Genomic DNA, 15,152 nt, shown 5'->3' with positions numbered 1-15,152 from the left:
ATCAGAAGGATGTGTTGGGCCAGGCCCCCAACCTTGGGAACTAAATGGGTCCGCGGCAGGGAGGGGCGTGGTACCTTGCTGCTGGAGGGAGCGGAGCCCCTCCTGGGCCTGCGTGTGCAGCTCCTCTAGGTGCGGCGGCCGTCCGCTGGGAAAGAAGACATTGTCCTGGTGCTCCTCTACCACAGACCCAGGCCCCTGGCCGGACCCAACACTCTGCCGCTTGTCACTCTCGGCCTTGGCAGAGCCTGGTGGGATGGAGGAGAGAGGGGGTGAGGCTGGCAGACATCCAGGTCCTAAGCAGGCGCAGGCACCCCCCACAAGGACATCGACAGTGCCCAATCTGCACACAGCCCCTGCAGAGACATGCGATCCACACTCCCCCCACCTCCACCAGGACACATGACCCATCATCCTGGGATGCTTACCCAACGTACACAGCTCCCTGGACACGGAGCCCTGGAGCACTAGGGGGGCGGGTATATCCCCATGTTACCCAGGGTCCCACATGAGCCACACGCAGCCCACAGCAAACACATTTCTCTGGTCTCCAGACCCCAAGCCACTTTACAGGAAACCAAGCCAAACTTTTAGTAAAACCTCTGGGCCCTGGTCCAAGAAAGAAGACCCCAAGGGAGCCGGGAAAGATTGGGAGGAATCCTATCCAGATGATCAGAAAGACCTTGGGGGAGGCGGGGGAGGGGGCAATACAGCCAGGAATATGGCCTTATGTATTCCCTACTCACCCATGTGGCTGACCCTCAGAAGGACGGGCAAGAGAAGGGCCCAGGCCCTGCCAGCCCCAGCCAAGAAGCTGCAGGCTCCCGGCTGGGGAGACCATGCCAGGTGCCCCCAGCCCCTCCCAGAGGCCCTGGCCCTGGGTACAGAGGAGCCAGGGATCCATTACAAAGGATCCAGTTACAAGCCCCGCCCATGAAGGGGTTGGTCATCTAATCCTGGGGATGGTTGGGGGGGCTGTGTCAGCACTTCACAGTCCCACCCCTCTTTATATGAAACCCACAACATAAGCAAAAGCACCAGGAGGGTCACATGACCTTGGCAGCACCTTGGTCAGGGCGGTGCCCTAGACGTCAGGGGGCCTTCCCAGATACCCCACCCAACCCTTCCTGCCTTCTGCAGCACAGTCCTTACCAAGGGGTTCCCCAGGGGACTGGGCCGGAAGTTTTCATCCACAACCCCAGATGCCCACCCTCCTCCCCACCCCAATTTGACAAGCACAGAAAACCAGGCTCCAAGCGGAAAAGCCCAGGCTAAGGTCACCCAGCAAATGGGAGCCAGGACCACGCTCTTGATTTCCAGAGGGGACTCCAGGGTCATTCCCTGGTCCACTTTTGGGAAGGTGGAGCTCTTTTTGGAAAAGGGGCATAACAGGTCCCTCTACCTCAGGCCTCTAATCCCCCCCACCCCTCCTCAAGAAAAAACTCCCTGTGGAACTGTTTTGCCTTCCTCTGCTCCCCTTGCAAAATCCCTCCCACTGGGAAACTGGGGTTTTGGAAGGGGCTGCTCCGGCTCCTGGCTATACTCAGGAAATACTCAGGAAAACGACAGCACCCCTGCAGGTGGGCGGCAGAGCCTCCAGGTCAGGACACCTGGCTCCCTCCTCCCAGTCACAAACTGGACCCAGACAAAGCCGCAACAAAGCAGCTGGATGGACAAAGGCAGGCCTGGAGACTCTGGCCTCAGCAGCGGCCCCCTCCCCCACCCCATCACTGCTTCCCAGCCTCCATCCCTGTTTTTCTCAACACCAGGAGGTTTCTGTTCGGGATCCCTTCTCTCCCCGGGCAGCCACACCCACTCACCTTTCTTCTTAAACAGCCCAAGAAGCGCGGGCAGGTGGCGGCCCAGGAGCACCACCATGGCTGCGGGCACCACTCGCCACCGTCCCCTCTCCCAGCCTCTGGCGAGCGCCGCGCAGCGTCTTCACCATGACCCAGCACTAAAGCCAAACCGCACCGCCGCTCCAGGCAGAGGGGGAGGCGCTGCTCCAGGTCCTCCTCCCACCTTCCCCACTGTTCCCGCCCACCTGCCAATCCCGCCCCTCCAGAAGGGTGCAAGGCACAGGAGGGAAACTGAGGCACAAGGTCTAGTGCATTGACTGCTCTGGTGAGAGCGCACAATGAGAAAAGCTAAAGATTCTCAATTCCAGCGGGGTGTGGGGTTGGGGTCGGGGGAACTGCTAGCCCTGCCGCTGGGTCTGGGAGCAGTGAGCTAAGGCTGCCAGATGGGATGGACAGGCCTGATAGGCTACACTTGGCATGGTGCCCACCTCTAAGCCCTCCTGACTGGTGGCAATAATGGGGCAGTCGGGCAGAAGCGCAGGGCTGCCCTGGAATGCGGGGGAACTTGGCCCAGCATCCACCACACATACTGGGAGGCCAGGGTACGGGGCGGAGCAGAACCAGAGTGACTGCAGCCCACTACCTCTGCCCCCTGTGCTTGTTCAGCCCCACACTTCCCAAAGAGACCTTCTTCCCCCTTTGGTAAGGTGACATCAGGGGTCAGGGAACACCTGAGTGCACTCAGGGAACATGACACAAGCAGGACTTTGGCACAGCCCTCCAGCTCCTCTGACCCAGCTACCTCTCCCTGACCCCACTCTGGGACTCCCCTGGCTAGGAGCGCAGAACCAGCAAAAAAGCCAGAAGGCGGGAAGCTGCTCTGCCTGCTCCTGAGTCCCTGGGCTCAGGAACCAACTCTGACTCTTTATGCCAACTTGTGATTAAGGACAAACCCCAGTGGGAGAGGTGAAGAGGGGCCAGAAAGAATGGGTTCCACCTGGGAGCCCTGGAAAGAGCTCCTGACTTCCAACTGGGACCCATCACACCCCAGCCAGACTCTGCAGACATCTAGAGAGTGACGCAATTCAATCTCACTCTACCTCTCAATTAAAAAGAAAAAAAATTAAGAGGGGAAGTAAGGCCAGGCGCAGTGGCCCAGTGGCTAAAATCCTTGCCTTGCATGCACTAGGATCCCATTTGGGCACTAGTTCTAATCCCAGCAGCTCCACTTTCCATCCAGCTCCCTGCTTGTGGACCATGCACCCGTGTGGGAGACCTGGAGGAAGTTGCTGGCTCCTGGCTTCGGATCGGCATAGCATCGGCCATTGCACTTACTTGGGAAGTGAATCATCAGACAGAAGATCTTCCTCTCTGTCTCTCCTCCTCTCTGTATATCTGACTTTGCAATAAAAATAAAAATAAAATCATTTTTTAAAAAGGGGGGAGTAAAGTCAGCATTGTGGCACAGTAGACTAAGCCACTGCCAGCGACATCAACATCCCATATTAGAACACCGGTTTCAAGATTCAAATACTTGGGCCCTGCCACCCACATGGGAAACTGGATGGAATTCCATGCTCTTGGATATGACCTGGTCCAACTCCAGCCACTGTGGCAATTTGGGGAGTGAACCAGCAAGAGAATAATCTTTTTATCTTTCCCTCCTTCTCTGTAATTCTTTCAAATAAATAAATCTTTTTTATCAATCTTATTATTTCTATTTGAAAGTCAAATATATAGAGAGGAGGAGAGACAGAAAGGAAGATCTTCTGTCTGCTAACTCACTCCCCAAATGGTTGCAATGGCTGGGGCTGCGCCAATCCGAATCCAGGAACCAGGAGCTTCCTCTAGGTCTCCCACACGGGTGCAGGGTCCCAAGGCTTTGGGCCATCCTCGACTGCTTCCCCAGGCCACAAGCAGAGAGCTGGATTTGAAGTAGAGCTGCCGGGATTAGAACTGGCACCCATATGGGCTCCCAGCACATTCAAGGCGAGGAATTTAGCCACTAGGCTACCGCCGGGCCCTCAAATAATTTTTTTTAAAAGAGGGGGAGGGTCAGAGATCTGGTCTAGTGATCAAGAGGCCAATTAAGACCCCTGTATCCTGTACTGGAGCAGTACTTGAGTTCAACTCCTGGATCTAGCTGTCAGCTCCAGCGGACAGTGCAGACCCTGGAAGGCACAGGTGATGACTCAAGGAGTTGGTCCCTGCCACCATACAGGAGACCTCGATTGGGACTCCCAGCTCTGGCTCAGCCTGGCCCGGCCCAGCCCCAGTCTTTGCAGCAATTTGGGGAGTGATCCAGTAGATGCTCAGTTAATGTCTTGTCTATGTCTCTTGAATTAAAAACAGAGAGGGATAGAGAAAGGAGAGAGAGGGAGAGAGGGAGTGATAGGGAGGAAAGAGGAAGTTAGGTCCAGATGCAGGTTCAAGCGCAGCCCTATCACCTACAAGTCATGACCTCTCAGGAAAATAAGGCCACAGTATTCAGTCACTTGATCAGCAAATATTTAGGAAGCTAGTACTGGAGGTGACAGCCTACAGAGAACTTGACCTTGTTCATCAGTATATCCCCAGTGCCGAAATCAGTGCCTGACACAAGCTATGACGGCAGATAAACACATGACTTAGCTATAGAATGTGAGAGCCCAAGGTAGTGAGGCCCCCGGGAGCACCAAGGGAAAGGATGCCTTTATACAATTTGTCTCAGAAAATCCTGGTGAGGAAAGTGCCCCACAAGCGAGACCCGCGTGACTGTGGAGCCGGGTTTCTGAGGGAGCGACATCAGCGCATAGAGGCCGGCTGGAGGAGCTGTGTGGGAGCAGCAGAAGTGGGGTTATAAGGGTGCGGTGGGGCGAGCTGAGACATGAACCAGTGAATGGAAGACTTCTCTATCTTACCTTCTCTCTGTAAATCTGCCTTCAAGTAATATAAATTAATTTAAAAGGAAAAAACAAGACAGCTCTAGCAGGTAGGCACTTGGAACCCCATTTGGCAGAGGTGGAAATGGAAGTCAGGGCCCATTGTGGTGGCCTAGTGGCTAAAGTCCTTGTGTTGAACATGCACGATCCCATATGGGTGTTGGTTCTAATCTCAGCAGCCCTGCTTCCCATTCAGCTCCCTGCTTGTGGCCTGGGAAAGCAGTCGAGGATGGGACCATGCACCTGCGTGGGAGACATGGAAAAGGCTCCTGGCTACCGGCTTCGGATCAGTGCAGCCCCGGCCCTTGCACTCACTTGGGGAGTGAATCATCGGATGGAGGGTCTTCCTCTCTGTCTCTCCTCCTCTCTGTATATCTGACTTTGCAATAAAAATAAATAAATCTTAAAAAGAAAAAAAAAAAGAAAGAAAGAAATGGAGGTCAGAAAAAACAAGCATTCTAAAGCAGTCCCCGTGGTCTCCACTGGTGAGTAACCGAGCAGCCTTCTGACTAGGAACAAGCAGAAACTGAACACATTGCCCATCGGCTGCCCAAGAACAGCAGCCAGTGACCCCACCATCTCTACAGGCTGCAGGCTTCATGCCCTGTCCCCCTCTTGCTCCACCCAGGCCAGACACCCCCCAACCCTGGACTCTTCTCAGCCCCACACACCCAGAAAGCAGCAGCAGATCGACCTACCACGCCTGGCATTGAGTCTGTGCTGATGGAACCCAAAGCACAGTCTCTGCCCTGTTAGATCTGCTTTTCTCTTTAAAGACTGGTTTACTTGTTTGAAAGGTACAATTACAGAGAGAGAGAGAGGTGGGGGATCTCATCCACCCACTGGTTTACTTCCCAGATGCCTGCAACAGTCAGGGCTGAACCCTGCCAAAGCCAGGAGCCAGGAGTTTCTTCTGGATCTCCTGTTGGGGGCCAAGCATTGCTGGCCATCTTTCACTGCTTTCCCAGGTACATTAGCAGGGAGCTCGATGGGAAGTGGAGCAGCCCAGACTCAAACCGGCGAACATATGGCATGCAAGCATCGCAGGTAGCAGCCTGACGTCACAACGCTGGCTCCTGACCTCCTAAGATTTTACAGCAGCCTTCAACGGAGGGGTTGGAAAGTGCTCTCGTAGCAGCCCATCACTGAGCTGTGAGGTCTAGACAGCTGGGTGACTTTCTAGGACCTTCTGCTTTATGTCTTCAACAAGCAGAGCAGCCATCCCCAGCTTCCCCCTAACTGTACACTAAGGGCCGAGTGACTGATAAGAGTGGACAGGAGGAGCTGGTAGTGGGAGCAGGCAAGGAAACATTAGGTCCTGGAGGTCCCAGACCCCACAGCTGGAAGTCAAGGCCACAGCTGCAGATCCCTACAGGATCCAAGGCTCTCACACTTGATAACATCTGGTTGACCCAGCAACAACAGCCTGCCCAGAACCTAGGGCCTCTCAGAGCTACCGCAGAACCAGGTCTCCAAGGGTGTGCCTGGGAAGGGACTCAATAATCTGGATCTCAAGGGAAAGAGCAGGCACCTCCACAAAAATCTGAAGGACCCTGCCATGGTCACAGTGCCGGCCCTCTCTCCCCACCCACTTCCCGGCACTGCTGGGGCTTCCTGTTTCGCCATGTCCCACAGGTGCAGCCTGGACCTCAGGGAAGCCTCCACCTGTCCTGAGGCCTGCCTGAGGGAGGAGGCTTTGGAGGATGGGAGAGGATGCCCAGTTCCCAGGCCACAACCCCCAACACTTGGGACACCCCAGAAATGCAGGAGCTGCAATACAGGAGCTGCAGGCAAATGCAGGAGCTGCAATACAGTCCACTGAGACATGCCTGCTCCCCAGGGGCACCTCCACAGGTGGGCCCTTTCAGGACCACATCTGGGTCCCTATCCACCTCACAGATTATACCACAGAGCCTGCCAAGTGCTTGCATGCACAGGAAGGCAGGTGCACACAGCCACCACTCAGGGGCTTTCCTGAGCCTGAGGATAGGGAAGAATGGAGAGGAGGGGAGGGAGGGAGAGAGGGCCGCCCGCCAAGGCCACGCACATGCGCACAGGCAGTCTTGGCAATCTCCTCCACGGGGTGAGGCCTCAACCTGCCCCATTCCAGAGAGAGGGGTGGGGGCAGTAGCACCCACAGCCTGGCAGGCCTGACTCAGGGGAGAGGAATGAGAGGGGGAGGGTGGTGCTGTCCAGGTGGCCTTGCTCAGGAGCTGGAACCCTCCAGATGGCTGCTTCCCACTCCCAGTCCTGTTTCTACTGCCCCCGGCCAGCCCCAGAGCCAGTATTCAGGGTTAGTTAGAGGCCTCCGCCCTTCGCTGTCCAGCTGGACAAATGAAGGCCCCAAGGGGACCAGGGCCTTCCCCAGGTCACACATTCTAGAGGCGGGAGCAGAAGCCGCAGCAGCGTGGGTGGTGAATTCCCTTCCCGTAGGGCTGAGTCAAAGGGAACGGAGCATAACACACTTCCAGGTGGAGGACCTGGGCAGTTCTCAACACACTTTCTCTCCCATCTCTGCCCTGAAAGGCACTGGCCATACTTCCCTTTTCTAAAGAGGCACAAGGAGGCTCAGGGGAAAGTGATAGACTTGTTCAAGGTCACCTAGATTTGAACCTGGGTCTGTCACTGCAAAGCCTTTAGCTAAGTCTGAGAACATTAACAGGTGACTTAGGGGAGAGGGAGGGTACAGCCTCAGCCCCTACGGAAAGGGAGCGGTCACCCCACCTCTGCAGCAGGGGACTCCCCTCCCATCTGCCACCAGTGTCCAGCCCCACCCCAGCGGGGGCAGAGCAGCCAGGCAGGTTCTAAGGTAAATATTGGGGCACAGGGCGGGAAGATCCCATCCCACAGGGAACCCAGGGGGGGACTGGTGCCAGGAGGCATTAGCTACAATAATACAATAAAAAAAAACACCATCCAAGTTGCCAGGCCAGTGTTGGCACCTGACAATGTCATAATAAGTGTCTCTCCATCTGGAACCACTAACCCCTTTCCTTCTGTCCTTCCTTTGAGGCCCGATTGGCTCCATCTCACATATGCATCAGAGGAGCAGCCGCCATGAGGTTGGGAACAGGAAGGGCTGGGAGTCAGGAGGGAGGAGGTGGGTCTGCTTTCCAAACCTTGGACAAAAACCAGCCTCTCTGGACATCCATCCTCCCAGGAGTCAAGTGGGTCTAATGTCCACCCACCCCTCAGAGGGTCTGGGAAAGTGAAAGACCCCCATGCAACCAAAGGTGAAAGCAGGGTGCTCTAACTGGGGAAGGGGTCCCCTCTCCCGGCTATGGGGGTCAAAAGAAGGGCCTGCCCAGGCCCTTGGCCTCTCCATTCAGAGAATCACAACAAGCCAGCACTCACCAAGAGACTCACACAGTCTCACCAGGTCCCTCTCACCAGACCTAACCAAGGTCACTGGGCTAACAGGGCCAGAGTCGAGGCGGGGAGGTCAGCTCTGCAAAAGCCTGTTCCTCCCAATCACTCACTTCTTCGGGAAGCTCTCCTCAAATCACAAGTGGAGTTAAGGACCATTAAGATAAGGCCTGATAAGGGCCACTTAACATCAGCTCCTATCTCTGGGCAGTGAAGTGGGCCCCTTCTGGCAGCCTGAAGCCCCTACTGTTGGGGAAGGCATGGGAATCCCAGGCCCAAGTTTGAGCTCAGACTGCGGTGCTGGCCAGGCAGTGTCCTTCATTCAGCCTCGGTCTTCACCCATGCGGCCCTTCACCTGTGCCGTGCGAGGCTCTGAGGGCCATGTGGGAGTGGCCCACAACGGCAGCTCCCAAGGCTGGACCAGGATGGCAAAGGGGCTCAGCTGATCTCAGATCCCCTCAGATCGCAGAGGCCCAAGGCAGCCTCTTATCAAGCATGTGGTAGGTCACAAGTCTCTCCCCAGGAAAGGGGAGGAGCCACGGAAGACCAAGGGACAGCCCAGGCATTCACTTAGCTGTGGCCCCGCTAGGCAGGAGGGCACTGCCAAAGAAAACAATCCCAGCTGGTCTGATTCCACCAGTTCCATCCTTCACCCTTCCCATCTACAAGATGGGAACAAGAGAGCAGGGCACACCTGACTACCTGAGCACAGTCCTCCATCTATCCCCCAGCCCATTCTCTCTCCCCTCCAGGGCCATGTGATCCAGTGGATCAGTCCTTCCCCATCTCAGCTCTTCACCTGCTCCATCTCTAAGCCAGGGGCTTCAGTACTTGGTCCTCACTCCTCCACCTCACTGGGCTCTCCAAGAATCATGGCTCCCCAAGTGCTCAGACCTTCTCTGGCTGGTTTCCCAACTGTTAGACGAAACCCCTATAGGATCCCAGCACACGCATGGCCTCTGACAGTGGGCAGGCCAGGGTTGGAGGCTAGTTTTGGCTCTCTCCCTGCTGTGGGGCCAGTGCCCGGGTCCCTGCTCTGAGCTCCAACTTCCGCATGGCTACCATGAGGGGAGAAGAGTCAGACGACCGAAAACAAGTGAACTGGCTAACAGAGGGCCGTCCTCTCAGCTCTGGGCTTCCATGCCTCAACCAGGCAGCCTTCCTCCTGACATGTGACTCAGGCAGCCGCCTCCTCCAAGAAGTCTTCAGCTGCCACTCCTCTCCACTCTCCCAACCCCCACTGGGTGCCCAGGCCTCACCTCATCACCTCTCCCCTGGATTGCTGCAAGGAAACCTCCACTCTCAGCACCCCACCTCTCAACCTGTCCTGCCTGCACCTGCCCGGGCCCTGAAGCCATCTTCCTAACACACCAGGTCCAGGGACTCGCCACAGACACCCCAGCCCTCTCTGACAGCCCTGTCCCCACCCTCACCCACTCACCAAATGGCTGTTACTCAGGCTCCAAGCCCACACCTGGGCCTGTGGCAGCACAAGCTAGGGCCGGGGGAGGACCAGAGGGACTGCAGCTCACACTTACAACAAAATCACTTCTTCTGAGAGGCACATGGATGGGGCCTCCATGCTAGGTCTCAACTCGGGGCCTTTGCTCACCCGTGTGCTTCACCGCCAGCGTGAATCCTGGGCTCGCTCACTTGATCAACAATGCAGGACTACCCTAAGCCAGCAGTTCCCATCTACCCAAGGGTCTTGTAGCTGTGCCAACTCAGAAACATGGCCTAGATCGGGTCTGGCCCGGCTGTGACTTCAGTTGTTGTCTGACAGTGCTTGCTGGTTCTGCAGCCACTCCAACCAGCCTGATTATTGTCCCAGGGCTGGCGGCGGCAGGGGCTGGGAGCCCAGACCCCTTCCTCCAAGGCCAGCAGGTAAACACAGCCTTCTTATCCTCCGCTCCAGCACCGACAGACACACGTCTCACCGCTGTTCTCAGCAAACCATCAGTTCAGAGCTGACAGGAAGTCCCAGTCCTGCACCCAGCTGGGCTTCTAGGAGGAGAGGTGGGTGAGATTTGAAGACTGCCGAGGTAGGGAAGGTCCCATGACACCTCCCCTCTGAGGAATAATCAGAGAGCTCCCCACACACACATAATTAGCTCTTTCCTTACTGTGGGTTCCATTACGTTCTGGTCGCCGCAGGTAATGACCTTGAACAAGCACCCACTCCCCCAACCTCAGTGTCTTCATGGATGAAAACGGTTTAGCCAGAAACACAAGAGTCTTGACAGGTTATCTAACCCAAGATCCCCATCCCCTCCAACTCTGCAGAGAGGACCCCTCCTCTACCGGGAGCCAGGAAGCACAGAAGTGAAAACAAAAACAAAAAAACAAAACTGCCCAAGGTCACCGGCGCTCACACACAGAAGCGGGTTCCCTCGTGCCCAGCCCAGGCGCTTTTCTAGCCCCCGAGTGCGCAGGGATGAGCTCATCAGCTCCTGTGCGGAACCTCGAGGAATGCGGGCCAGCCAAGGAGCACACGGTGGGTTCTCCCTCCGCTGCGACCCCTCTGGATTCCCTCGCTGACCCCAACCAGCAGGTGCCCCTAGGCAACCCGCCCCAGACCGCGGGGGGGGGGGGGGGAGAGCAAAGGGGTCAGGTCCACTCCCCTGCCCCTCCTCCCCCTCCCAGCCCAGTATTCGCTGGGTGACACAACCCGGCACCTGCGCGGCCCCTCCTCCACCTCCCCCGGGACTCCTGGGAATGCCCTGAGAACTGCCGCACTCAGCTCGGGCGAGCAGGAATCCCGTCTCCCGGTCCCCGGGCCTTCCCCCAGCGCTCTCCCCACCCCCTGGAGCCTGGAATGCGACCCGCGGAGGGATCCCGCAGCAAGCGGGCAGGGCTGCGTTCCAGCTCGGTGGCTGCATTGTAAAGGGGGAGATGCGACGGCGACCTCGGGGGAGGGGCGGGGAGCGCGCAGAGGCCGCGGTGGCACGGGTGGGGGTGGGGGCCGAGCCCAGAGAACCAGTCTGACTCCCGACCGCGCCAGACCGAGGCGGTCCCGAGCCTCCAGCCCCGGGTTTCCTGCTTCCCCCTGCACCTTTCTCTCCCCCTCCCTCCTGCAAACTTTCAGCCCGTTGGGGGCTCAGGCATGGGGGCCATGCGCGCGGGCCTTGGGGGCGTCTTCTGCCCCGGAGCTTGGTTGTGCGGTGGGGAGAGGGCACCTCCGTGGGTCTCTGAGCCGGGGTACCTGTACCTACACGGCGGATGTGTGTGTGCCTGGTGTGTCTGAACCTGCAGGTGAGGCGCCCGCCAAAGGTGCGCGTACCTGCGCGCTCGGGACCGCGCGTCCCCTCGCGGGGGCGCGGCAGTGGGGGTGTGACCGCGTCTGCAATGTCGTGTGTGTGCGCCCGCCAGGGGTGGGGTCTGCCGGGGCTCCTCGGCCGCCCCTCGCTCACCCCCTCCGGGCCCCGAGAAGGGACAGCCGCGGTAGCCATGGCTGCAGCGGAGAGACCCCTCCTCCCCGCCTGCTCCGCCCCCACCCCCCTACCTGCCGACCGCTTCGCCGATCGCCCGAATCGCCAGAAGCTGCGGGTCCGCGGACCGCTGGGGGCCTTCCTCTTGTGGTGCGAGTTGCCCATGGCGGGCGCGGGAGCCGGCGAGGGACGCGGAGCGCGGCCCAGCCCTCCCGGCCGCCCGGCCCGCAGCCCCGGGAGGGAGGCAGCGCGACTCGCGGGCGGCCACCGCGGGCGCCCCCGGCCCCGGCCCGGCCACGCCCCCGCACGCGGTGGCCAATGGCCGGCCGGGGGCGGGGCCTCGCGCGCCCGGCCGGCTCCGCCCCTCCCGGGACCTGGGCGACCTGCTGAGCCGCCCCGCCCCGAGCGCTCCGGGAAGCACAGGTGGGGTGGGCGGGAAGCGCAGGTGGGGTGGAGCTGCAGGATCTAGAAGCCGAGCTCAGACAGACGGGCTTCAGCGTCCTGCAGTCGCTAAGGCCCACCAGCCACCACCCCGTGAGCGTCACGTGTCTTGTTTACCTCCCGTATACAAAGGTCTCGAAATGGCTGTATTTCTGTACTGTCTGGCGTTCACAGTAATATTAGCACCCTTGTCTTTAGTGCTACTGTGAGCCAGGCACTTCTGATTGTTTTAGTGCATTATTTCATTTCACCCACAAGGCAATTCTGCAAGGTAGCTGGGGGGTTTGTCATCCATTTTACAGACTTGCAAATCGAAGTTCCTTTAAGTCAACTGAGGCAGGATCAAACACAGACGGATTCCAATACCCACTGCTCCAGGCCAGCTCCTCTGCAGTTTGACTACGTCTGCGCCTGACCTTGAAGTGCCGGTAACTGGATTGGACCTTCGTATGTAACTGCTCGGGCACGCCTGAGTTTCCCTCTGCAGGATCACACGGTGTGTGGTTGCGGCCACACCAGTGACTTTGTTTTGGGGATGTCTCCCGTGTGTGCTTCTCTGTCTTACCGTGGAATACCCTCAAGCTTGTTTACTGGCGTACGTGACCGTCTGCCTGTGTGTACGTGAACTTGTGTCTATAGGATTGTGTAATGAACATGTGTTTGTGCAATGGGATGACTGCAGTTGCGTGTGTTGAGTGCACGCTCATAGCTACAGCTGGTCTCTGTGTGTGTGGGCACCGGAGGACGCAATGAACTGCTGGTGTCCAGCTGCAGCTGCGTGCCCCTCGGGCTTCTGGGAACTGCGTGCCCTTCCCACTTCTCCCCAACCCAGCCCTCTTCTTTCCCGTTCACTGACTGGAGAAGCAGGAAGCTGCCCTCTGCTGCCTCGTGCCCACAGTAGCCTGCCCTGGGCCAGGAGGACAGTGGAAGCTGGGAACTCCAGCCAGGATGGGAGGGATCCCAGCACCTGGTGGCTCCCAGCGCTGACCCAGTACAAGGGTCCAGGTATTCCAATATGGGATGGGGTGTCTTAAGCATTAGGCCAAACATCCACCCCTACCCCAAATAGTTGCTTTTATCGAAGGTCATGTCTAGTCTTTAGTCTTCGCTCCTCTAAAAACCACTGATGGTACCACAGGCTCCTCTTCGTCCTCACAGGTGCCCCTGTGTCCAGGTCCAGCCCAGCGCCATGCAGCCCAGGGTGTGCTCTCCTGCCACGTGACCTGCCTCTCCGGTGTGGGGCAGCATGGTGTGGCAGAGACCAAACTGCGTGGTAGAATAGCTGATCTTTTTACCACCTGCAGAAGACCCACGACTCCACCCAGCTGTAACTTCTTTAAAAAAAAATTGTCGGGCCCGGCGCGGTGGCGCAAGTGGTTAAAGGTCCTCACCTTGCACGCCCAGGATCCCATATGGGCACCGGTTCTAATCCCGGCAGCCCCGCTTCCCTTCCAGCTCCCTGCCTGTGGCCTGGGAAAGCAGTCGAGGATGGCCCAAAGCTTTGGGAGCCTGCACCCGCATGGGAGACCCAGAAGAGGCTCCTGGCTTCGGATCGGCATAGTATCGGCCCGTTGCACTCACTTGGGGAGTGAATCATCGGACGGAAGATCTTCCTCTCTGTCTCTCCTCTCTGTACATCTGCCTTTCCAATGAAAAAATAATAAAAATAAATCTTAAAAAAAAAAAATTGTCCCACCACCTCCAGGGAGCTGGCATGGTAGCTCAACTGGCTAATCCTCCATCTGCAATTGCCAGAATCCCATATGAGCACCGGTTTGTGTCCTAGCTGCTCCACTTCCCATCCAGCTTCCTGTTTATGGCCTGGGAAAGCAGTAGAAGATGGCTCAGCTGCTTGGGCCCTACACTCATGTGGGAGACCCTAAAGAAGCTCCTGGTTCCTGGCTTCAGAATGACTCAGCCGCAACTGTTGCAGCTACTGGGGAATGAACCAGAACATGGAAAATCTTTCTCTCTGCCTCCCTTTTCTCTGTAAAATCTGCCTTTCTAATAAAAATAAGCAAATATTTTTTAAAGTATTTCTTTCCTGCTATTTGACAGAGAGAAGAGGCAGAGAGAAAAGGTCTTCCATGTGCTGGTTTACTCTAAAATAGCCAGGAGCAGGACATTCATCTGGGTCGCCCTTCACGCCCTTCACACACCTGAGCCGCTCTCTGCTGCCTCCCAGCGTGCACATGAGCAGGGAGCAGAGCCGGGACCCAAACTCAGGCACTCTAATATGGAATGCAGTGTCACTGCACCAACCGCCTGCCTCTCAGGTGACCACTTATGTCCAGTAACTCTAGGACACTTCCTCCTCCCATCCAAGCACTAACCAAGCCCGACCCTGCTTAGCTTCCGAGATCAGACGAGATCGGGCGCGTTCAGGGTGGTATGGCCGTAGACAAGGACACTTCTTCCTTCCTTACAATATGGGAGAGTTAAAGCTCAACACAGGGATTTGCATGCTAATCCTCCAGCTGCAGTGCCAGGATCCCATATGTGTGCCAATTCAAGTCCTAGCTGCTCTACCTCCCATCCAGCTCCTTCCTGATGGCCTGGGAAAGCAGAAGATGGCCCAAGTTCTTGGGTCCCTGCACCTGCGTAGGAGACCTGGAAGAGACTCCTGGCTTCTGGCTTCAGAATAGCACAGTCCCAGTCATTCCCATCATTTGGGGAGTGAACTAGTGGATGGAATCTCTCTGTGTGCTTCTCTCTCTCTTTCTGTAGCTCTTTTAAGTAAAAATAAACATTAATAAAACCCAAACATCTTCAACAAAGGAAAAAAAAGCTCAATTCAACACTCCTGAAAGCCATTTCTTGCTAGTCTGAGGGTGACAACAGCATAGTCCCTGAAGGAGTGGCATTCAATTCATCCTCAGAAAATATGCAGTGAGCGTGAGTCTGCCTGCTTGGCACAGAAGGTCCTAGTGTCAAAGCTGGGGTGAGCACTGGGGCACAAAGAGTTAAGCAGTCATCTGCAATGCTGGCATCCCGTATCAGAGTATCTAGCTATCATAGCCATCTGGGGAGTAAATCAGGAGATGGAAGAGAACTCTCTCTCTCCCCTCTCTCTCTCTTGCTCTCTCTCTCATTCTACCTTTCAAATAAATGATGCTGGAAAGGAAGCTCAAAGACCTGCTTTATAGATGGGAAACTTGGAGTGGGGATGCCAAGAGAGCACCTCAGAGTACTGTGCAAAT

At 56.9% G+C, this 15,152-nt stretch overlaps 1 protein-coding gene across 1 annotated transcript in view; it reads right to left on the bottom strand.

The window, feature by feature from the left end:
• Window positions 1-15,152, bottom strand: part of KIAA1522 (KIAA1522 ortholog) — a 30,379-nt gene that overhangs the window by 5,814 nt on the left and 9,413 nt on the right. The window contains exon 2 of the mRNA XM_040974138.1: window positions 75-245. Coding sequence (XP_040830072.1) covers window positions 75-245 — 171 coding nt within the window. The remainder of the gene's footprint in view (window positions 1-74; window positions 246-15,152) is intronic.

Source organism: Ochotona curzoniae, unplaced genomic scaffold (assembly GCF_017591425.1).
Source record: "Ochotona curzoniae isolate NIBS_2020 unplaced genomic scaffold, NIBS_Ocur_1.0 contig_2404, whole genome shotgun sequence".
In the NCBI taxonomy this organism is placed as follows: Eukaryota; Metazoa; Chordata; class Mammalia; order Lagomorpha; family Ochotonidae; genus Ochotona; species Ochotona curzoniae.
This window is presented reverse-complemented; position numbering and strand designations above follow the sequence as displayed.